Below are 22,284 nucleotides of genomic sequence, written 5' to 3'. Positions count from 1 at the left end.
AAGAAAGTCATGAAACTAAGAAATATGACTCGAGTACTCAGCTCATTCTGTCCGGAGTTCTCTACCCAGCCAGGAGTAAACCGTGCAGCAGTTGCAGGCTGGAGGCCAGTTGGCTGAAAGCAGCTCAGCAGAGAAGGACTTGGGGTTTCTTGGTGGGCGAGTTGAAGATGAGCCAGAAAAGTGCCCGTGCAGCAAAGGTGGCCAACAGCACCCTGGCCATCATGAGGAAGAGCACTGCCGGCAGGCTGAGGGAGGTGGTCCTTCTTTGTACAGCACTGGTGGGGCACATCTGGAGTGCTGGGTCCAGTTCTGGGCTCCCCAGTATGAGAGAGATGGACGTGCTGGAGAGTCCAGTGCAGGGTCACAAATACGATTAAGGTTTTGGAGCAGCAGTCATGCGAGGAGAGGCTGAGATCTGGGATCAGCCTGGAGAAGGCTCAGATTCCTCTTTCTGCTGCCCAGTTACAGGACAAGAGGCAATGGGCACAAACTGGAATATGAGAAATTGTGTTGAAACCTTATTAATAATATTTTATTGTAAAAGTGATTGAACACTGGAACAAGTTGCCCAGAGAGGTTGTGAAGTCTCCATCCACAGAGACATTCGAAACTCCACGGGACGAGGTTCTGAGTGACCCTGATTTGAGCTGAGGGTTGGACCAAGTGATCTCCAGCCATTCCTGCTGACCTCAACTATTTTGTTTTCTTTGAAATGGATTAAAATGGTGCAACTTCATCATCACTTTTTGCCTTGCATTGTCTCTCTACACACATCAGAAATTTTGTGAGCTTTCCAGACTGCCAGATACATATCGAAACACAGGCCAAACATCTGGGTGTTTGTGTTCTATTCGTGCTATGAATTACCCTCCTACAAGAGGAGTTTTCTTCAATTTTCTGTTGACATTTTTACTGGCAGATAACCTGAAGCATATATATTTGGAAGTATCCCAAAATAAACAGGCACAATACTAACTTTATAAATGCTATCATGGAACCAAAAGTGTATTTACCAGTGAAAATAATAGAAAAGCAAAGGGAAGCAGATAATTGTAATTTATTTTTTATCTCCTTTGACAAATACACCTTCAGCAGCCCACATATGTGCTAGAATTCAAGAAGCTGAGAGATGTGTTTATACGTGTTTGCTGACAGAGTGGCATTCTGCAGTATGAATTATAACTTCCCGTATTTTTATCCAAGGAGGGAATCTGTGGAAGTTTTTCAAAGCGCATCAGTGATCTCAGCTACGTTGTTTGAAAGACACACCGAAACAAAGCTAAAGCTTTGAGCTGCAGTTTGACTGACGGAGCGGGAACTTCAGAGCTTGGAAACTGAAGTTACAAATCAGCCAGGAGCAGTGGTAACTTCGACACCAACGAACAGTTGGTATTAGCTTCCCTTTTACGACCTATTCAGCACCATCAATCTTTAGCGGGAGAATGTCAAATTTACCGCAAAAAATGAAAGAAGAGAGTGTTTCTGCAAAGTTTCAAGAAAACTCAAATTATTTTATTCACAAAAGCAGAAGTCAATAAAAATATAGATATCCTGATCAGTTTTACAGACCATTTCTTCTCTCCTTCACTGACAGGCAAAGCATCATGAAAAAAAAAATAGTAACAAGCATTTACATCACAAACCATTATTAACACAGATTCATGTATATGAGCAAATGTTTTAAAGTTTTTGCATATAAATACAAATAAAATTACAGCTCCAACAAAACATTCCAAGAACAGCAGCTCTCTTGTTTTTTTCCTTTTTGTTTCTGTGCTGAAAAGTTTGTTTCAGTGGTGAAAAGAGCATGTGCTGTCTCACTGGCATTTAGCAAATAGCTTTTGGGTTAAACTGAAATTTAGCATGAGCTCACTGCGCTCCTTCGAGTGTTTTCTTTGAATTCCAAACCCCTTTATAGATCAAATTAGGATGTTTGTGCAAGATTACTCAAGTGATGCCAAAAAACCCCGTCCACATTGCTACTAATAGCATCAGGAAGCTCATTTTTTTTTTAATTATGGAGCACCCCACACAAAAATAACTTGAGATATCCTTTTTGTTCAAATCAAAGTTCTGTCGGCTCAGTATTTACGCATGCAACTTGGAGCCAAATCTTTCCTCTCTTGTAGACATAAATTCTCCCTAAAAAATACGAGTTTTGTGAAATTTATGCAAGTCTGGCTTTCCGGGCCATGATGGAAGACAACTGAGATTAAGGAAGGCAGACAGTCATTTCTGGTTTGGTTTGTTGTTGTTTGTTTTTTCATCCAGCTAGTAGGACTAAACCCACAGCCGGGAAAACTGTCACTGGGATAAACAGACCAAGTGCTAATTTTATTTTTTTTATTCTGCTTTTATGCCATTTAACTTTGCAGAGATGAAGAATTTGTGACCTCTTCCATCATCAAGATAAACCTTGACAAAAATGCTTTTAAAAGACGTTACAAAATTGTAAAGAAAAGTATTTGAAAACAAAAACCAAACAGAAAATGCTGGCATTTTTCAAAAAGCAAGTAAGTATACTGAATTAGGAGGATAAAACACTGAAGTACAGAAACTGACTTTAAGGAAGGGTTGTCTTGCACAGAAAGACTCCAAACCCATAATTATTAGTGCCACAATTCTGATGATCAAAATCTACAATAATATTTCAGGTTACTTGCACGCAGAGTGCTGCCTGGCTCTGCCTACCGAAACTCCGGGAGCATCACAACTGGGAGAGAGTTTGCTCTGCTTTTAAAAAACAGAAAATCCATTTTCATATATAAACAATTCCTGCTACACAAGAGCTATGAGAGATCATTTAGACCACTTAGCTCCTCAGGACATGACTAACTATACCGATAGTATTTGTCATACCTTTATCGCCTGCTCCTTAAAATATCCAGCAATAGATCACTGAAAAGCAGGGACTCGTGCTTCATCCCTACAGCAAGGAAACAGCCGACAGTCAGAATTAAAAGCACTGGTTGCCAAAGGAAAGCCCTGCCCTCTTCTTCTTGCAGTCTGGGTACTGGAGGTGGCGTAAAGCTGCTGCAGCGCAGATTTTCAACTGGCCGCCCGCAGAGTGAAATCTAGGCTGCAGCCCCACTGGCTCCAGTACGGCAGCATTTCACACTTAATGTACAGAATACACAAAACGAGATCACCGAGTACTACATACTGAAGAAATAAGAGTCAGAGTATTTTCAGCAAACTCAAGTTCTCTTCCGAAGTTTCCTGCAGCTGCGTGACTCTTGCAACTACGTGACTACACCTCTCTGCAACTCGCGCTTCCCCCCAGCCTACCCCTCTCTGCTGAACTTGCGTTCCCGGCGGCGGGCAGGAATACTGAGCTCTGTCTCCTTTTGCGAAAGCAGAAAGCGTACTTTACTGGTCACAATTAGTTGGCATGACTCCAACACCATCTTCCAAATACGAATATTCAATAGAAAATTTAAATTTAATTTTACAAAATACGGATACAACACTACCCAATATAGCAAAATAATGAAGTTGAAAAATAATTTCGAAATATTTAAAGCATTAGGTTCTAAAATAAATAATGCTATCTAAAAGAAGTGTTCAGGTTTTGCAATTAGGAGGAGGCAGTTCCACTATTACTGATCTCTTTTTCAGCTTCTTTACAAGTTCCATAATTTATGTAGAAAAATATACAAGAAAAGAATTTGGGGATAAAGAATAGGTTGGGTATGTAACATTTAACATAAATAAAAAGCCTAAAGCAAAACCAAAAAGAAAACCAATCATTTTATTTCTGTACATCAAGACTACAAATAGTATTTTAACACTTCATTTATTACCCAAATTAAGAAATTATACATTTTTATACGGTTACTAGTAAACATCTCAAAATCACTCAGCTTCCCTACCTTTAAAAGGATATTGCTGGTTACTGCGTATTAAATATGAGATCCAACAGTTTCCAGTAACAGCAAAATAGTTTTTTGCATAAGAGATGAATACAAATTTGATTGTAAATTTTGATGATTTAAAATATAAAACTAAAGTTCAGAGGGATGCACTTACGAACCTTAACAGTTTGAACCACAGTTCCTCTTTTAAATTGACTGCAGTTTGCATACGAATACCCAACGATGTGCCTACTACGAGAGGATCAGTTCCTTCCATATGAAAGCAATTTTTTCCCCATCTATCGAATTCTATTAAGCAGCATATCCCCACCTACTTTTCTTAGCAGAAATACTGCAGGCAGATGGATATAGAAGCTGTTTAATCACAAAAAATAATGAATTTGACTAGTGTCTACGGCACAGATATGGTATTTAAGATGAAAAGAAATGATAGGGAAGAGGAATGTGAACACCACAGGCTTCAAATATAAAAGATAAAGCCTGATAACTTTGGTTCAAATAATTTTAATAGTTGTTACATGTATATTTTTCCAAAGTGATGACTTCTGTATGTACTGCTTATGCAATAGGAGTCTGATACACTGAAAAAAAAAAAATCTGTACAGGCAGAAAAGACAGAAACAGAACAGAGGAAACATGGATAGTCACATCCATTTATGACAGTGTTCAAGTGATAATGACGCAGCCGAAGGTTGAACTTAAAATAATGCGAATCCAATTTCTCCAAGGTATTTCAGAAAGCACAAATGGAATACTATAAATGTTTTATCTCAGTGCCTACCATCTTGAGGGAAGGTAGTATAAAACAAAATCAGTTCTGCAAAACTATGATTTGTAAACAATTCTACAACGTAAGTAAAGATGTTAGGTTATCGGTAATGAGCATTTTCATCCTCCCAGTTCTGGGATATCTGCAAACATCTGCTTCACTTCCATCTAAGAGATTAATTACAGGATGTTAGCCCCGTCTCATCCCAATGTGCTGCATGGTACACAACTTTATTGCCAGTTTGTGAAATTATTTATGTTTGAACAGCACAAAGCCAAAGCTTCATCTTTGGTTCATTTCACTGAGATGTCACTGTTCTTTAAATGTCCTCTTTCTTCGCATAAACACAGAAAACAGCCACACTGCACACGGCATTCATTGTTTTGAATCATAAAGCAGTGTCAATGTAATATTAATTAATGAAAGCTAACTAAGAAATCGTGTTTAAAAATGAAACCTATTGGAGGACATTTGATAAGACACAAGAACTGCAGAAATCTAGACACAATTCCCTTAAAACTGCTTGGGTGTGGGTGCTGCTTATAGAGTAGGCACTGGTTAGTTCCTCTGCACATCATCCAAATAAGCGTCAGTTCGACTCAGCTGAGTTCAAATCCAGCAGCACATTCAATGGCATAAAGAAGCTTGCTTCGCATAAGATTTTCGTCATAAAACTCAGGAAGCTTCAGCAAGTTCATGCAGGTACTGGCAGTAGGTAGCCTGTCTAAATCAGATCCTCCATTGTGAATGCAAAATGCAGGATACAACTCCTGAAAAATGCAACAGGGAAACGCATATCAAAAAATACATACAAGCCAAAACCTACCCTGTAACAGCTGGCACGAATTTCTAGAAATAAATCATTAGATTAAAATCTGTCACAATAACATATTCAAATGTCATTTTCTTTTGTTCCTGATGGCCCCAAAAGCACTCTTGAACTGTGTAGTGCCTTCCTCTACCTTGTCCCCATCAAGATCCATTAATCTGCAAAACACGAAGCAATTTATCTGGTTCTAATGAAAAATAATAATTTGCCATTGTTTATACACTCTATTCTGCAAGTCTATGGATGCTACCGAAACAGTGAAACGTGAAATGGAAAAAGTAGTACAGAAGCGTGCAAGAATTTTTTTGTTGTATTTGGGAGAAACAACCTGGGATTCACAACTTCGGACTCCCCTTACAAAGCCTCCCAAATGCCCGTGGATGCTCTTCATTCTGTAGGAACAGGAAAAGGCTGGGCTCCTGCTACACTGCAGTTCTCTGACAGTGAAACACGCTGAACACAGGGGACTACAGCCCACTAGCAGTAACAGAGGTGGATGGAAAAGGATGTTTTGTCGTGTTTGAATGACATAATGTTTGTCATTGTATAATGACATGGCCTCTTCTGAGAATTATACTTTCTGGTTTTTTTCTTTCCCGGCAGGGAAGACATTGTTTCTGCATACACAAAAAATCCCAGCAGAGATAATTTTGCTCTAGCTAATGAAGTGATGTGCTATGCCAATTTTATGTACAGATTCTCTAGTTGTCAAAGCAATGCTCTATGTAAAAAAAAGATGAATGACCAGATCCAATACAAATTATAGTACTACATCAATTTCTTTGTGACAGCCAAAAAAACCCAAACCCCCAAACAAATGAAGAAACCATGATCAAACACACCCTTTCAGTGTTTTCCTTCTAGAGCTTTAGTTTGTTAGCATACCCCAACATATAAAAGAAATTCTTCAAGAGGCTAAGTATCAAGCCATCATTTCCCTTCTACTCACCACAATATACAATGATCATTTCTCTGTTAAAATCAATTGCCTGATAAAACACTAAAGGCATTTCTTGCCCTAAAGGGATTTTTGTCTAAACTGATCTTTCTGCAAGCCTACAATTTATGAACTTCGAGACAAACGGTACTAATGACTTCAGTGGATCTGTTCACGTCTGAGATTAAGCAAGTATTTACACTACCGTGTTCCAGAACTCTGAATCAAGAGGTACTTTATATTCTCCACATAAAGACCTAACTTTATTTAAAGCAATTATATTCAGTGTTTATTTACTGAGTGATTATAAAGTCACTCAGCTGTTACTGGGATGATACATACGCAAGACACGAGTTGTGCATAGCGACTCTGTAATGATATAAATTTGTCAAACCCTGATTATTCTTCTGATGTGATAACTACTGATCTGAGGAACAGATTTTTAACACATTTTGTATGTAGTACTTAATTGTTTTAGTAAAATCTGATTATTTTTTTTTTAAAGTTAAAAATAGTGAAAAAGATATTTATTTGTTACCTCTAAAGCACTGCTTTTGCTGGCAGGAAAGTATTCATTCATTTTATCAAACGCTTGCCTGAGATAAAAGAGCTCTGATTTTAGAAACTGGGAAAAAAAAATCCCAGCTCCAAAGGCAGAAGGTCAATTAGATTCTAAGCTAAATTATTGTTCAAATGGAGGCCTTAAAAAGTATTTCATGGCTAAAATGCTGCGTTTTTAGTGTTCCTTTCAAAATGCTAATTGAATTCCCCTACTTTAGCTTTAAAAATGGAAAAATGAAGTTCTAAATTGAAATGTCAAGCCAAGGGCACCATTTGTTGCATAATTAAATACTGTGCAGCGGGAAACTGCAATAGTTTGGAAGTGAAAAGTATCATCAATTTATTATGTGACCTGATTGGAACTTAACAATTTTCAACCATGCTTTAATGATTTTTTTTTTCTGTCCGTAACAATCACATTTATTAAACTTATTAAACTTTAATTAGCTTTAGTAAATGTTATTCTAAGTCTGAATCTGGCAGTAAGAGTTTAAAATTTTGAAATGATGCAAAGCTAGACTGTGCTCTCCATAAGCTATGAATGTCGAGACATTTCCTTATCTTAAATTAAGATGCACTAACTTTTAGAAAACCTGAAGGTTCCACAATAGAGAGCATACAGAAGATTTCAGAGTGAGAACCAGAAATTGTGTTCCTCTCAGGAAAATATAGCACCCATACTAAAACTGTAAACAAATTCTGAAGATTGCTTGTATTAATGTCTACCATCAACATCGATATGTTCAGACAGTTATTTGGCTGGTAATACTCAGCACTGCTGGGGCTTTGCACTCTTCATTTTCAAAGCTCTAAACCACACACTGTCACAGGCTACCGAGATGTGACTGCTGATGACAATACCAGTTACCCACTTCCTTTTCTGGCAAACATTTCACGGCAACCCCCTGCTTTGTTGGTAAATCTGTGTTAACAAGACGCTTCTGCAAGCACCATGCGAGTACTGACCTAACTCCCGCCCAGCGCTGCCCAGCAAAGCAGCAGTGAGGCCTTTCCACTCTGCTTTCCGTTGCCGAGACCGTTGCATGTGGCTGACCTTGCAAGTCCGTTGTACAGTGAATTAATCTATTAACTTATTGCTGTCATGCTGAAAATGTGATGACTATTTTACTTGCATTTTTTCCTAGCCAAGTACATTAAAGTCAGGTTGAGGCCTATCTCCCAAATACCCACACAAACTTCAACTGTCCACATTCAGCTTCGCTACATCCTGTTGCTAATGTGTCACTGTCAGCCTTAATATTTTTAGACTTTTGATTCACTTCCTCCATCTCTTCAAATGTCAGGCTGGCAACCTCAAAGCTGGGTAGCTACATCTACATTTCCTGCTCTCCCCTTGTAATTAAAAAGGATGACAACAAATGGAGACTCCTCTTTACTTTGTTTCCACACAATTGTTTCCCAGTTCTCCCCTCATGACATGACTGATGTGTGCTGTTCTCTCTTGCTATCATCCCACAGCTTCCTAATTGTTCTTCCCACTGTCCTATAAAATCCTGTTTGTTGCCAGAGTACTGTACAGTGATATTCACACAGACTTGGAGAGTTTAAGAGCAATGCTTGCAGGCTTTTAAATAACCAATCGCATAAACTAATCAACGAATACCCTAGATAGGATCCATGTGATTAACCAGCCATCTCCGCTGTCTCCATACCCACATCTCGTCACCCCAGGCTCTCTCTACTGTTCAAGGGGACCTAGCTAGTATGTGTTGTGGGATCTAAGACACGATTCATTTCATCCCAAAGCAGACACGTAGAACAGTCAGACAAATTACCAACTGAAAGCGCTCATTCCTCTCTTAGGTGCCTATAAAAGGAGTGTAGCTGAGCTACAGACTGCAGATATTGAAGGTGGAGGATACGGTGCCCATCCACGTGCTACCAGCAACCACGCAGCACTTGCTACAGCAGCTGGAGCATAAGACTGCATGAGGTTTACAGAGCAACTGCACCAAAGGGAGGTTTAAATAACGACACGCTGCAACAGCAGCGCTGCACACCCCTATCAGCCTAGGAAGAAACAGGAAAATAAACAAAAGGATAGACGAGGGAAGAGAGCCTGAAGTTGCAGCATAAGGGGATGGATGGAGGTCAAGGGAAAAGGGCCACACTCCCGTGCAGAATGTGGCACTAGAAATGACTTTTCCACTTCAAAATCACTCTGCAGCCTAAAAAGAAGAGCTGTTTAAGCCACCAAGAGTATTCTTTCCTCACCTGTAACAACTGATCTACACACTACTGTATGACAGCCCACATATGCTTTTATATGTTTTAAATCATTCAAGTGGCAAAGGTGTGCGAAGGAGACCGCTGTGATTTCAGTATCAGAGTGTCGTCTTGCCTGTTTTCCAGAGGAAAACTGTTTTTATGAGAAAAATAGATCATCAAAAGTTTGAAGAAGAAAAACAGTGGTGAGTAGTACAAACATCTAAGTTGTGTGTGCGCAAGAGGAAGGTGGGGGGGTTGTTTCATTTTTTACTTCTGACATCTTTATCATGTGTCACCTGCAGGACACGTTACAGGAAAGGGCCCAATTCCTATAGCCGAGAAGAAATTCTTCTAAGAATTTGCCTTCCAAGTAATTTTTTAAATGCCAATTAAACACGCTCCCCCTGTCCGCCCCCCCCCAAAAAAAACCAAAACCAAAAAAACCCCACCAGAATGAACTTTCACAGTATGATTCAAGAAAAAATTGTGCAAAATTCCAAATATGTTGTTTCCGTCTCCAGCCTATTAGGTATATCTGAATTCCTTGTTCCTATATAAAATGTTAGTATCTGTCCCTGAAGGACTTCTATAATGAGAAAATGTTCATTGAAAACCATTTCTTTTACAAAACAGCTAATAAACCTTCAGGACTCACACAATGCCTGCATTCATTTCTTATGGGTTCATCTACCTATTTTATGTAATAAATGTAGGAAATTAGTTACTATCCACTACTAATTAAATATTGTATCACATTACCTTATAGCATGAAAATTTACTAAGTACAGGTACCCAAATTTTGTTTAGTAACAAATTTTTTTCTTACTTGTAAGCAACTGGATGATGCAATGCCTGTATTTATGTTCCACATAAACCCACCTTTGTGTTAATTTTACTAAATAGCACATCCTGTTTACAATATTAAACACGCTGTTGACCACTGTACTGAAGGTGATGGTGTTGCTATGGAGCAATTTATTCTTTTATTTTCTTACAGAGAAGCACTGAATGTTCCTACGTTTTAGGGGAAATTAAGACCATGGCCAGTTCTTAGACAGAATTTTGCAGCCCAACTGAAACTCATGGGTAGAACATCCCCAGAATTTAATTTCAAAATGTCTTCAACTTGCCTCACCCTCTCTTAAATTTTATAAGCAGTACACTGAAGTTTTCTTCATACTTAAGCTTTACTGTAAACAGCAATCTAAAGATAGCAGCTAAATATTTAGATGCAAAAGTTAATGAGCTGTGACCCTATAAGCAGATAAATGGTAATTAGAAGGAAACAACACATCTCCCACTTCAAATGGTTGATTTAAGAGGTTTAAATTTAATAGCTGCTTTTATATCCTAAATCCTCTTTTGCCTGTTTTAAAAGACACCATTCTTAACTCAACCTGTTCCTTGAAACTGGTAGCAACACTGCTCCTGTACAGCAACGTGAAACAGTAGCAAGGATCTTCCACGACGAGAGTAATCGCTCTAACTGATGTGGTTTTAGGCTTATCAAATTTTGCAGTTAAAATAGAAAACAGCAGAACAACATTTCATGAAATATTTTACAACTATACTCATAATACATGCAAGTGCAAACATTGAAGCTGTTCCTGTAGTCACAGAGGAATATTCTTCTCAAATTGTAAATGGCTGTAGACAAGAAAAGCTTGTATCGTAATCTGTAGTATTCACAGAAACTTGACGTGTACCTTAAAGCCCAGAAGAGGCGGTCGAGAGCAGCTTGTTACAAACTTCAGTAGTTTGCGTTTCTCTTCATCAGTGAAGCTTTCTACAACTCTCCAGAATATTTTAATGACAGGATGGTCTGCTGTGTAGCCACCTACAATGAGATTTAAATGATTCATAGGTAGAATAGTTTTATGTAAGAAATAAATTATTCAGAAAACAAGTATCAATCTTGAAAAGCTTGGGGAAAATATTAAAACCAGCAGGCTTACACTGCTGACTTCCAGTATCTACAGATCTCTTTGATCACTGCCTTCTGAGTTTCTCATTCATTGCTTACCTACAGCTACTGTCTCCCTCAGCTTCTTAACTACAGTTTTCTTCACTGAATCCTATTTCTTTACTTGAAATTAACTTTATTTAGTTTAGCATTTACATAGTAACTTTGGATTACTGCCTTTTACTCCAAGAGTTTGCAAAACCTGCAAGACTCAGGATGGTTTTTTAATTAATCGACTTACCTTGAGGTAAGCTCAGATGTGAACTGATTATATAGTAGCTACTTTTTGATCACATTCATGATAAATGCAGGGAAAAATGAAGATACCTTGCATTTCTCACAAGGAAAAGAAATATGAGCTCTCTCTTCAGGCTGGCTGAGAAATGGTAAGTATCTGAATGCAGTGGTAGGAACAACCATCCCAAAGTCATTTGCAGACTTACTTTCAGGGCAACCAGACACAACATCAACTAACATCCATTTAGAAAGAGAATTACATGTTCTCTAATTATCTGGCTATAAACTTGCATTTAAGTGTACAAATAAAATAAACTGCATACCTGTATCTCCCAGCATTTATAGAATTAGGTTGTAATTTTACCCAATCTTCTCAAATTCCAGTCTCTATAGAATTTTGGCCAAAGTTAACAAGAACGACCTGACAACTTTTATTTAAAAGCTGGGATAACAAGCAAGTTTATTTATTCCCGAGTAAGTCATAATACATTTTTTATTTAAGTAAAACATACTAACCTGAATAGTTTGTGAAAGATTTAAGGTCATCCAAACTAATAGGAACCTGGGCACCAGAAATCAAAACCTAATAGTGAAGGAAGTTAGACAATTATATTACAGGCAAAAATTAGCATTTATTTCTGTTTAAAGCAATTGTTTTCTGCAGTTTTAGGCAGAATTACCTGTATTTCCTGTTGATCAAACATTCGAAGCCATTCAAGATTCACAACATTGGCCAGTCCCTGACGGAAAGCAAGGCAATGCTGCCGAATTTGCTTGTTTAACCTGTAGTCTGCCACCAGATGGATGTACGCGATTCGGTTAGCGCTGGTAACAGGAATGTCTTTTCCACCGGGCTTCAGCTCAACCACCTATAAACAGAATAATTCTCATCATCTTGGTAAACTTTAATTCTGTGTGCTGTAACCATAAAATTGAAATGCAAAACATTCTAGTAAGAGATGCATATATTTGAAGTTTACTAGAATATACTCAAGAATATTCACCTCAAAATAAGATAAAAGACTACAACAAGTTATAAAGGTAGGGGGGGCTGTTTACTCGTAAGAGCCCATTCTATGTCATCCAGTTCTTAGACCTACACCTCCAAGCTGCTAATGCAGCTGATCGCGTGGCCTCGTGGTTTATTGCCAGAAAGCAGATTTGGCAAAGTCAGAGCTCTTTTCTAGGAGAAAGTGGCTAATACTAAATTTACCACTGCAAATCACACAAAGTCAGATGAAAATCCTCCCCTCGGGCAAGCTCCCCCCTCGCTTCACATGCTGGTAGCTGCCCTGGAAGAGAGAGTAGCCTGTATAAGCATGGACTTCACACACAGCGCTCTCCTTCCACTTGGATTAGGAAAGCTGTGCTCAACTGGCCAGGCTCTGCTCTGACTGTTTGGCGATTGTGAATTCTGCAGGATCACCTTATAGTAAAAGCAATGTCTGCTGAGTCAAAACTAAGATTCTGATACAAGCCTAATTTACAGGATGATAAGCATTCACAATTCCTACTGTGGAAAATCCAAATTATACATGTTCAGTACTTTCAATAAAAATACAAAACAAACAAACAAAAAATATCAAGCATACGCCTTGTTTTTCTACTGAGAAGCTTTTGTCCTTCAAGTACATCAAGACACCTTGGCATGGAAGAATTTTTAATGAAAAAAAGCAAAACAAAACAAAGATACTGTAATCGCATTAAGATATAAGCGAGGATCGATGGTAGTTGTTACTAAAACACTACTGACCTTGACATATTCTACTTTTTACTACAAAATTATAATTTTGTTGCGTAGCAGCCAAATCTGAAGGGATTATTTGAGTACCAAGAGGAGAATAAAAAAAAACCTGAAAAGCCGAGATACTGTCGCCTTCTGAAGCCTTCAGAAAAAAGTCTGGTTTTCTACACTTTGGAGTCGGCAATTTTTTAATTATATTTTTTTTGTTAAATAACTACGCATTTCAGTTCGTGGTAATGATCACATCTTTAGAGCACAAAGAATTAAACACATGAACAGCTTCTTTGGTAACATGCTACCTAATAACGTCAGCTGTTCCAGCACTAAGCAAAATGCAAAGTGGTAAGATTAAAAAATTGCAGTGCTTTTGAACATTCAGATTTTTACGGCAAAAAGAGAACATTAAGATCTGTGAATCTGACCTCCCAAATAACACGGGCCAGAGGATTCTGTCTAGAGATTCCTGTATTTAACTCAATAAATCCACAGATGAGTTAGAGCACATTTTTTAGAGAGACAGGCAATCCTGGTGTAAAGCCTCCATGTGATGGAGTATTTACCACTTTCCTTGATAAGCTAGAACAACCTGAATTACAATAGGTGTTAAAAATGTGTCTGTCTTCCCACTTTAATACTTCAGCTGCAAGCTTCTTGATTTTGTTACACCTACAGTAAAAAACCTCATCAATACCCCACCATCTCTGAGTGTAGGTAGTAGTGACTATGTTTAAGTCCTACTCCCTGAAGAATTAAGTAAAATAAAGGTATCGGTTTAGCTGACTCTTTCACTCCCTGCACACATGAGCTTGCTCCCTTCTGAGCGAGTCCCCTTCAACAAGAACTGTGGACCCAAGAGGCAGGATAGCTTCTTCTGGGGAGAGAGGCTCCCTTCCGGAGCCTTGGATGCCATGCAGCCGGCCAGTAGAGGGGGTACAGGCCAGTACCTGGTGCCACTGGCTGGCCTAAGGGTGAGGATATTTTCCTGGTAAAGTCCACAAGGAGTAGTAGTAGAAGTATAGGATATGTTCCATACCACAGTGTAAATATCGGATGAGAAGGGACCACTGTGCTACTGAGCCTTCTCCTGCTACTGCAGCCAACAACGCACTCTAGAAATGTACTGTGCTTCAACCACTGGAGTGGTTTTACTGTTGTCACTGAGAAGTTAGTCAATAACTGGATTCATATAATGATTAGAAAAATTCTAATTTCCACTTCGAGTCCAATGGATAAAGTTTGTTCATACCCATTGTTCTTATTTCAACATTGCCCTATAATTTAACCAGCTCTTTACTTTCCTCCTCAATTATATCCATGATGTATTACTTACGAGCAGCAACTTCATTAATCTTCCCCGAGACTTTTTCATGGAACTAAAATATGTCAAGTCCCTTTAATTTCCTCCTATAAAATACCATTTTACAAAGCCTAACAAGATCAGAAATCTTTCGCTTACTTCTTACTTTAATTCCTGTCCTCTTAAGTGTTATAGGGCCTGAGCTACCAATGATGTTCCATATGAACAGATCATTGCTGAGACCTCAACACTAGTAATTCTTCGCTATCTGCCCTCTTACAAATCTTCTATATTTGTTTTGCAGAACTGCATAATTATCTGTTCTTTTGGCAGTACTGCACTAAATACAATTCCTCTCTTTGAAGTATGGACACATTGAATTTGGCCATATTAAAGCGTATTTGTATCACCCAACTCATTGAGCTTCTCTCAAGAATACAGACACCAACAATAAACCAACCAATAGTTATTATACCATTTGCATACAATAATTTCTATTTACACAAAAAGATGCTTGAACTGACTTCCTCCCTAAAATAGCAAAAGAGAACTACTGGCTGAGTGTTCTAGAAAACTGCTGTGTTTTAAGATTCATCCCAGCACTAGGTGAAGTAAAATGTCTACCCTTCCCTGCAGGTCAGCAAATAGAGATCACGATACAGATTAATTTATGCTTATGTTTGCTCTCCACAATGGTCTAAGGATGCTGGAAAAGCTGTATTCATTGTGTAATGAAAGTTACTCTCTCTCCCTATAATGTTTTTCCTGCAAATCAGAGAAAAAAAAACCAAAAAACTGTTGTACTCTTTCTGACCACTATTTTCAGAAAACAGGAAAAAATACTTTCTGAAAAAACCCTATTTTTGTTTTTATTTTTATAGTTTTAAGTAGCAAAGCTTGATTTCTGATCCAGCAACACTTCCATCACTCCCCTGCTTCCCCCCAACCCTGCATTGCCACAAGTAAGCCTACAGCATTAATTCCAGTGATCTAACTACCCATTTTCAGAGTTTGTCAATGTGAGATTAATTCTACCACCGTTTTGTGAAAGTATCATCACAGTCTGAAACAGAGGGACTAATGTAGCAGGAATAAGAAATATATTATGCCATAAAGGCTAAGTAGGATGTAAAAAAGAGACAGAAAACAGTAACACTTGGGCTGTCGTTTAAAAGTATAGTAAACATAGATATAGTTCACTTTTTACTCATTCCTCATTTTCATGGCATTTTAAAGGGGCTATTGCAGAACCCCCATTTCTAAAATGACAGGAATGATTGTTGAAGAGTTCCTTTTCAAAAAGGCCACAACAACAATCTAAAATGATTTAACAGCTTACATTTTTATTTTTATCCACCCAATTTTCACCACTAGATGGTGCAAGATAGTTACACAGGACGGGCGAGAATATAAAACTTCCCAAAATGTGCAAACTTGTGTCATCACCTTATTTTCTAGTTTGTAGATCTAAGTTTAAAAAGTAAACCAACAACATTTTAACTTGGTTCTTTATCAAAATCACAGATTTTAAAAGCAATCAAATCACACATATTGTTTAGACAAGTATTCAGATCATTCAGACAATACCATAGAGAAATGAATTTGATTCCATAGTCACAATGTCTGTTTTCAAAATGAAGGGGAAATATCAAAATGGGATATAAAAGTCCCATATTTTTAAAAATCTGCAAGACAAGGTGCTTTGCATTTTTTGGTGACGTGGCCAGAAGTACTGCATTAGGCCTCTGACTGAAGGTTAGACACACTGTGAACTACGGTTGCCTGCACCTACCGTTTTCTTGGCTATAAATTCAACTATATGTTTGTGCAGGTACAATACTAAAAAAACTGTGCTCAACTTACATTTATATTTCACTTAGGAAAACCACCACAGTTTGGGAAAAAAAAAAAAAAAGAAAAAAGGAAATCTCCATTTTATGTGTGGTTGCAGTCCGAGTGAATGGTTCAGATGATCATTTTCAATTATTACATCTATTGTTTTAACGTTAGCATAATAATGAAATAAATACACACCAAAAATCAGGAAAACAGTGAATATCACAGTATTTGTCAAGCAGAATTCAGGGGATCAGGGGATTATCTTCTGGCTTACTGATAATTATAATTTGTCACACAAAGTTGTTTTGTAATGTGATTATGGGGAGACGACAAGTCTCTGTTGGTAGACAAACTTAATGGAGATAAAGGGAACATTTCGAGGGTAAAGTGGGAAATATTTTAGGAAAGAATAAGGGACCTGTCATCTAGGTATTTTGTGTATGAAGAGGTAAGACATATCTCCAGTGCAATTTCAAAAAACACTCTTAAAGTCAAGAATTCTTACAAACTTGTTTTTAGGACAGATTAAAATATTTTATCTTCTGTCTTGGACTCTGATCACTTTTGTTCACATCACCCCTAAAGTTTTTCCCCATTCTGAAAACAAGTAGATAAACGCTTGCTTTCTTTCTGTGTCATCTGCCTTCCAGATGTTCAGGCAGGAGTTCCAGGTAGGAGATTGCATTTGAATGTCTAAGAATGCCTTTGCCATAAGTGTTATAAATCTGCCTGAGAAGGATCAGTCTTAAATGTTTCCCTTCTGAAAAACCTCCAAAATCATTCATCTAAGCCACTGTATTCTAGTAAAGAAGTTGCCATGACAGAAACTTTCAGAATTATTTTTAAGGCTTCAAAATTTTCTCTCAGGGAAATTTAAAGGCAAAGTACTCTCCTTTAGTGAGTCAACATATTTTCAGTAACAACAATGGCATCACATCTGTTTTAAAAAGCCAAAGAAGGTGTCCTGACACTCCACTTCTCTACTATATGGATTTAATAGAAACTGCGGCCACGTATACTGTAGTGCTTCTCTGTGGATTTATGCTTCTACACTTCATTTATGGAGTCTTCTGATTATGGACTCTTCCCATATTCAACCGTTCTGATCCATGCAATCTCAAGAATCAGTGTTTAAGACGACTCACTGAGTACAGAATCTAACATTTCTGAATCGTCCTCTCCTCCCTTGGGCAGCCACAAAGCTCACCCTCCTCACTGAGAGAGAGGGGGGAGGAAGCGAGGGAGGTCTGAAAAGAGGAGGTATTTTCCTGAATTTATTATCACAGAATCACGGAATCTTCAGAGTTGGAAGGGACCCCTAGAGATCATCTAGTCCAACTCCCCTGCTAGAGCAGGATTGCCTAAAGCACATCCCTCAGGGCTGCATCCAGGCGGGTCTTGAAAATCCCCAGAGAAGGGGACTCCACACCCTCCCTGGGGCAGCCTGTTCCAGTGCGCTGTCACCCTCACTGTAAAGAAGTTTTTCCGTGTATTTGAACGGAACTTCCTATGTTCCAGCTTGTGCCCATTGCCCCTTGTCCTGTCACTGGGAACCATTGAAAAGAGTCTGGCTCCGTCCTCCTTAAACCCACCCTTTAGATACTTGCAAACATTAATCAGGTCCCCCCTCAACCTTCTCTTCTCCAGGCTAAAGAGTCCCAGCTCTCTCAGCCTTTCCTCATAAGGGAGGTGCTCCAGTCCCATAATCATCTTGGTTGCCCTACGCTGGACTCGCTCCAGTAGTTCCCTGTCCCTCCTGAACTGGGGAGCCCAAAACTGGACACAGTACTCCAGTTGTGGCCTCACCAGTGCAGAGTAGAGGGGGAGAATGACCTCCCTCGACCTACTGGCCACAGTCTTCCCTATGCAGCCCAGGATGCCATTGGCCTTCTTGGCGACAAGGGCACACTGCTGGCTCATGGATAATTTGCTGTCTACCAGGACCCCCAGGTCCTTCTCCTCAGAGCTGCTTCCCAGCATGTCCACCCCTAACATATACTGGTGTTTGGCATTCTTCCTTCCCAGGTGCAGGACCCTACACTTGCTTTTGTTGAACCTCATTAGGTTCTTCTCTGCCCAGCTCTCCAGCCTGTCCAGGTCACGCTGGATGGCAGCACGGCCCTCTGGAGTGTCGGCCACCCCTCCCAGCTTGGTATCATCAGCAAACTTGCTGAGGATACACTCTGTCCCCTCATCTAGGTCATTAATGAATACATTGAACAAAATTGGTCCAAGTATTGACCCCTGAGGGACACCACTCGTTACAGGCCTCCAACTGGACTCTGTGCCGCTGATCACACCCTCTGAGTTCTGTCACTCAGCCAGCTCTCAATCCACCTCACTGTCACCTCGTCTAGCCCATACTTCCTCAGCTTCCTAATGAGGATGTTATGGGAGACAGTGTCAAAAGCCTTGCTAAGGTCAAGGTAGATGACATCTACGGCTCTTCCCTCATCCAGCCAACCCGTTATAACATCATAGAAAGCTATCAGATTGGTCAGGCATGATTTGCCCTTGGTAAATCCATGCTGACCACTTCCAATAACTTCCTGTTCCTCTATGTGTTTGGAGACGACATCCAGAATGAGTCGCTCCATTCCCTTCCCAGGGACAGAGGTGAGACTAACCGGCCTGTAGTTCCCTGGGTCCTCCTTCTTGCCTTTTTTGAAGATTGGAGTGATGTCAGCCTTCCTCCAGTCCTCAGGCACCTCTCCTGTTCCCCATGACCTTGCAAAGACAATGGAGAGTGGTCTAGCGATAACATCTGCCAGCTCTCTCAGCACTGGTGGGTGCATCCCATCAGGGCCCATGGATTTATGAATGTCCAGCTTGGCCAAGTGGTCTCTGACCCCATCCTCCTCAACTAAGGGAAAATCTTCCTCTCTCCAGACCTTCCCCCTTGCCTCCAGGGTACGGGATTCGTGAGGGACGGCTTTATCAGTGAAGACCAAAGAAAAGAAGGCATTCAGTAACTCTGCCCTCTCTGTGTCTTCCACCACTAGGGCACCCGTCTCATTCATCAGTGGACCTATATTTTCCCTAGTTTTCCTTTTTCTGTTGATATACTGGAAAAATCTCTTCTTGTTGTCTTTAACTGCAGTGGCCAAGCTGAGTTCTGATTGAGCTTTGGCCCTTCTAATCTTCCCCCTGCATAGCTTTGTTATATCTTGATAATCCTCATAAGTTGCTAAGCCCCTTTTCCAGACAATGTAAGCCTTCCTTTTTTTCCTGAGGTCCAGCCAAAGCTCTCTATTTAGCCAGGCTGGCCTTCTTCCCCGTTGGCTCGTCTTTCGGGACACGGGGATGGCCTTCTCCTGTGCTTCTAAGAGCACCTGCTTGAAGTATGACCAGCATACACTTATTATAAGCATTTTATAACTATTTTATCATCATCTAATCTAAAAGATAAAAGGAAAAATAAAATCAATATACACAGCTACCTGAAGGCACCTGTAAATACAGGCTGATGTTCTTTTGAGACTTTTTTACTGGCCACCATTTTATGCAGCAGATACAACAGTCGAAGCCTAGGCTGGCATCACGGCGTTAGATAGCTCTTTATCAACAGCTAAAGCTATTTGGGGTTGGAAGATAAAAGTTGATGGCATAGCTCCCCTAATTAGCAGGTCTAATGTGCAAATTATTAAGTACCTTTTTCAACTTCTGGTGAATGCACTTTGACAATAGTTTAATGGGATCTAAAAGCACATTACAGGATTGGGATCAATACGCTGATAATAGAATTTCTACCTTATATTACTGACAGAGGCAATAGAGCCCCTTTTGAATGTGTCTTTCATTGCAGATAATGCTTTTGTGCCACAATTGCTGGATGGACACTGTCATGAGGATAGCTATTTACAATGATAGATTTATGATGCATTTCTTGGGCACTAATTTATTAGAGGCTAAAGTGGTTGTTTAGCTGAAAACTAGTGATAATGTACATTCAACATAAGGAGTGCAAATTAAGCTCTTTCCCAAAGTGAATTAGCCTTACCTTGACACAATTAATTAGCATGCAATGGTTACACGAGTCAAATACCAGACAAAATGTATTTATCCGTATGAGGTCTATTAAGATAATGAAATTAAATATAAAAAGTAACTTATTGCATTAAAACACAGAAGACAGTGACAAGAACCAATTAGTTCTGTTGAACTACAATAACATGCAGTCTCATTAAAAGATGGTTAATACTTCACGCGTATAGTGTTCTCTAAGTATAAACATAGCAATACAGCATTAGAATATTGAATTTAACTTACATTTCATTTAGTTACTCAGAAACTCACTATTATAGTTAATCTTCCTTTTAAAGTTATGCCAAATAATTAAAAATCAAGTCTTGATAATACTACCCATAGCCCTCAGAGAATTTTAACGAACAAATTAGGCTTCTCTGCAAGAACGCACTTTTTACAAGCTTTTGTTGCAGTAGGTAGAGCTGGACACATCTCTAACTTGGATCCCCTTGTATGCTATTTCTGAGCTTTTTCTCTTTTCTATGTCCTTCTACCTTACATGATCAGGTAGGTTCTAACTTGTGTGGCTTATTTTTGAGGACCTACAGAGTAGATGTATAACGTGTGGAAACCATAAGCTCTCCAGAAAATATTCGCTACTTCTCATTTTTAAATAGAGACTAAACTGCATTTGTATTAGCTACAATCAACAAAACTATTACTTTAAGTTCATTTAAATGAGTGGCTCTAGAATACAAACAACAGACTCCCCCCCTCCGCCCGCACCCCCCCCAGGAAAATCCTAGGTTATATTGGAAACTGTCGTCTTGTGTGTTTTGCAACCCACTAACCAAATAAATGGACACCGTAGAACTCAATTCAGTATCAGTGACTTAACAGCACATGCTAGAGCAGAGCTGGTGCTCAACTGTACAATACTGTACAACAGAGTAGACACCCTAAGAACATGCTTTCTGATACATCTGCACCACATGCCTTTATTTCAACTTTTTGAGTGTTTTTCTAACAGTGCAGGTCAGAAGTTTTCATACAGGAAGTGTAACCCAAGGGAAAAAAAATGGCATACCGCGTATGTTTAATATGAAACATTACTTATATCAGGCAATTGTTGACTCTGCCCTTCAGTATGATTCAGGAACCCAAATCTGAGGACACTATTATAAAACTGTGATGCAATCCAGGTTTTAGGATTTTCTAAAATGACAGGAAATGGATGACAGAGGAGTAACGATAAAGTCCAAGCCTGACGCTGTTAAAGCGGAAGTCTTGGACATCAAATTTGCTATGATTTAAGCAGCAGTAGAGAACTCAACCTAACAGTTTCCAGGACTCGCTGCTGCATCTCAGTGGTGCTGCTGCTTCTGAGAGATGTGCACAGTCCCAGGCTTCCCCGACCAACACGCACAGCCAAGAGAACTGCTTACCCGCTTTTATAGCCTCTGCTTCTTCCACAAGAAACAAGGCTGAATGAGGATGCTGCTGCATGTCACAATGTTGTCAGGTCTACCTTTTTGATCCAATTATTAAACAAATACCATAATCAAGTATAAGTAGGCCATGAGTAGTGCCCACTTGTAAATCCTCCAAAATGAAAGAGGAAGCACGACAAGACTTCAACTAAGGAGATTAACTGTATTAGCAAATAAAGGCACACTTTTGAAGCTCTGGCGATGTTGATTTTCTACAAAGAGCACAAGTGATCTTTAGTACTGACAACAGAGCAAATAAAAGCCATAATTTAATTACAAGTACAATCACGTTAAAAACTCGTATTAAGGACGTAACTGTCACAATTTTTTAGAAGCACTGAACACCCATTTCTCCCACCTGACTCACCTGGTGTCTCAGCCCCTCAAAAAAAAAAAAAGGGGGGGGAGGAGGGATTTAAGAAAAAAAAAAAAAAAAAAAAAGATCTAACTTCAGGCCCTCTACTTTGAAAATTACAGCTAATGGAGACAACACTTATCTCACAATAAAGGGTCATTATTATTTAAAAACATTCTGATTTCTAACTCTG

General features: G+C 39.2%; 1 protein-coding gene across 1 annotated transcript in view; it reads right to left on the bottom strand.

Moving 5' to 3' along the window:
- Positions 1 to 1,490: 1,490 nt before the first annotated feature.
- Positions 1,491 to 22,284, bottom strand: part of UBE3C (ubiquitin protein ligase E3C) — an 81,980-nt gene continuing 61,186 nt past the window's right edge. Inside the window, exons 20-23 of the mRNA XM_063324420.1 lie at positions 12,081 to 12,269; positions 11,917 to 11,983; positions 10,907 to 11,037; positions 1,491 to 5,414 (exon numbers count right to left, since the gene is read on the bottom strand). Coding sequence (XP_063180490.1) covers positions 5,244 to 5,414; positions 10,907 to 11,037; positions 11,917 to 11,983; positions 12,081 to 12,269 — 558 coding nt within the window. The 3' untranslated portion in view covers positions 1,491 to 5,243. The remainder of the gene's footprint in view (positions 5,415 to 10,906; positions 11,038 to 11,916; positions 11,984 to 12,080; positions 12,270 to 22,284) is intronic.

The sequence above is a fragment of the Chroicocephalus ridibundus genome, chromosome 2 (genome assembly GCF_963924245.1).
Source record: "Chroicocephalus ridibundus chromosome 2, bChrRid1.1, whole genome shotgun sequence".
Lineage (NCBI taxonomy): Eukaryota > Metazoa > Chordata > Aves > Charadriiformes > Laridae > Chroicocephalus > Chroicocephalus ridibundus.
The sequence above is the reverse complement of the archived record's forward strand: the minus strand, read 5'-3'. Positions and strand labels throughout refer to the sequence as shown.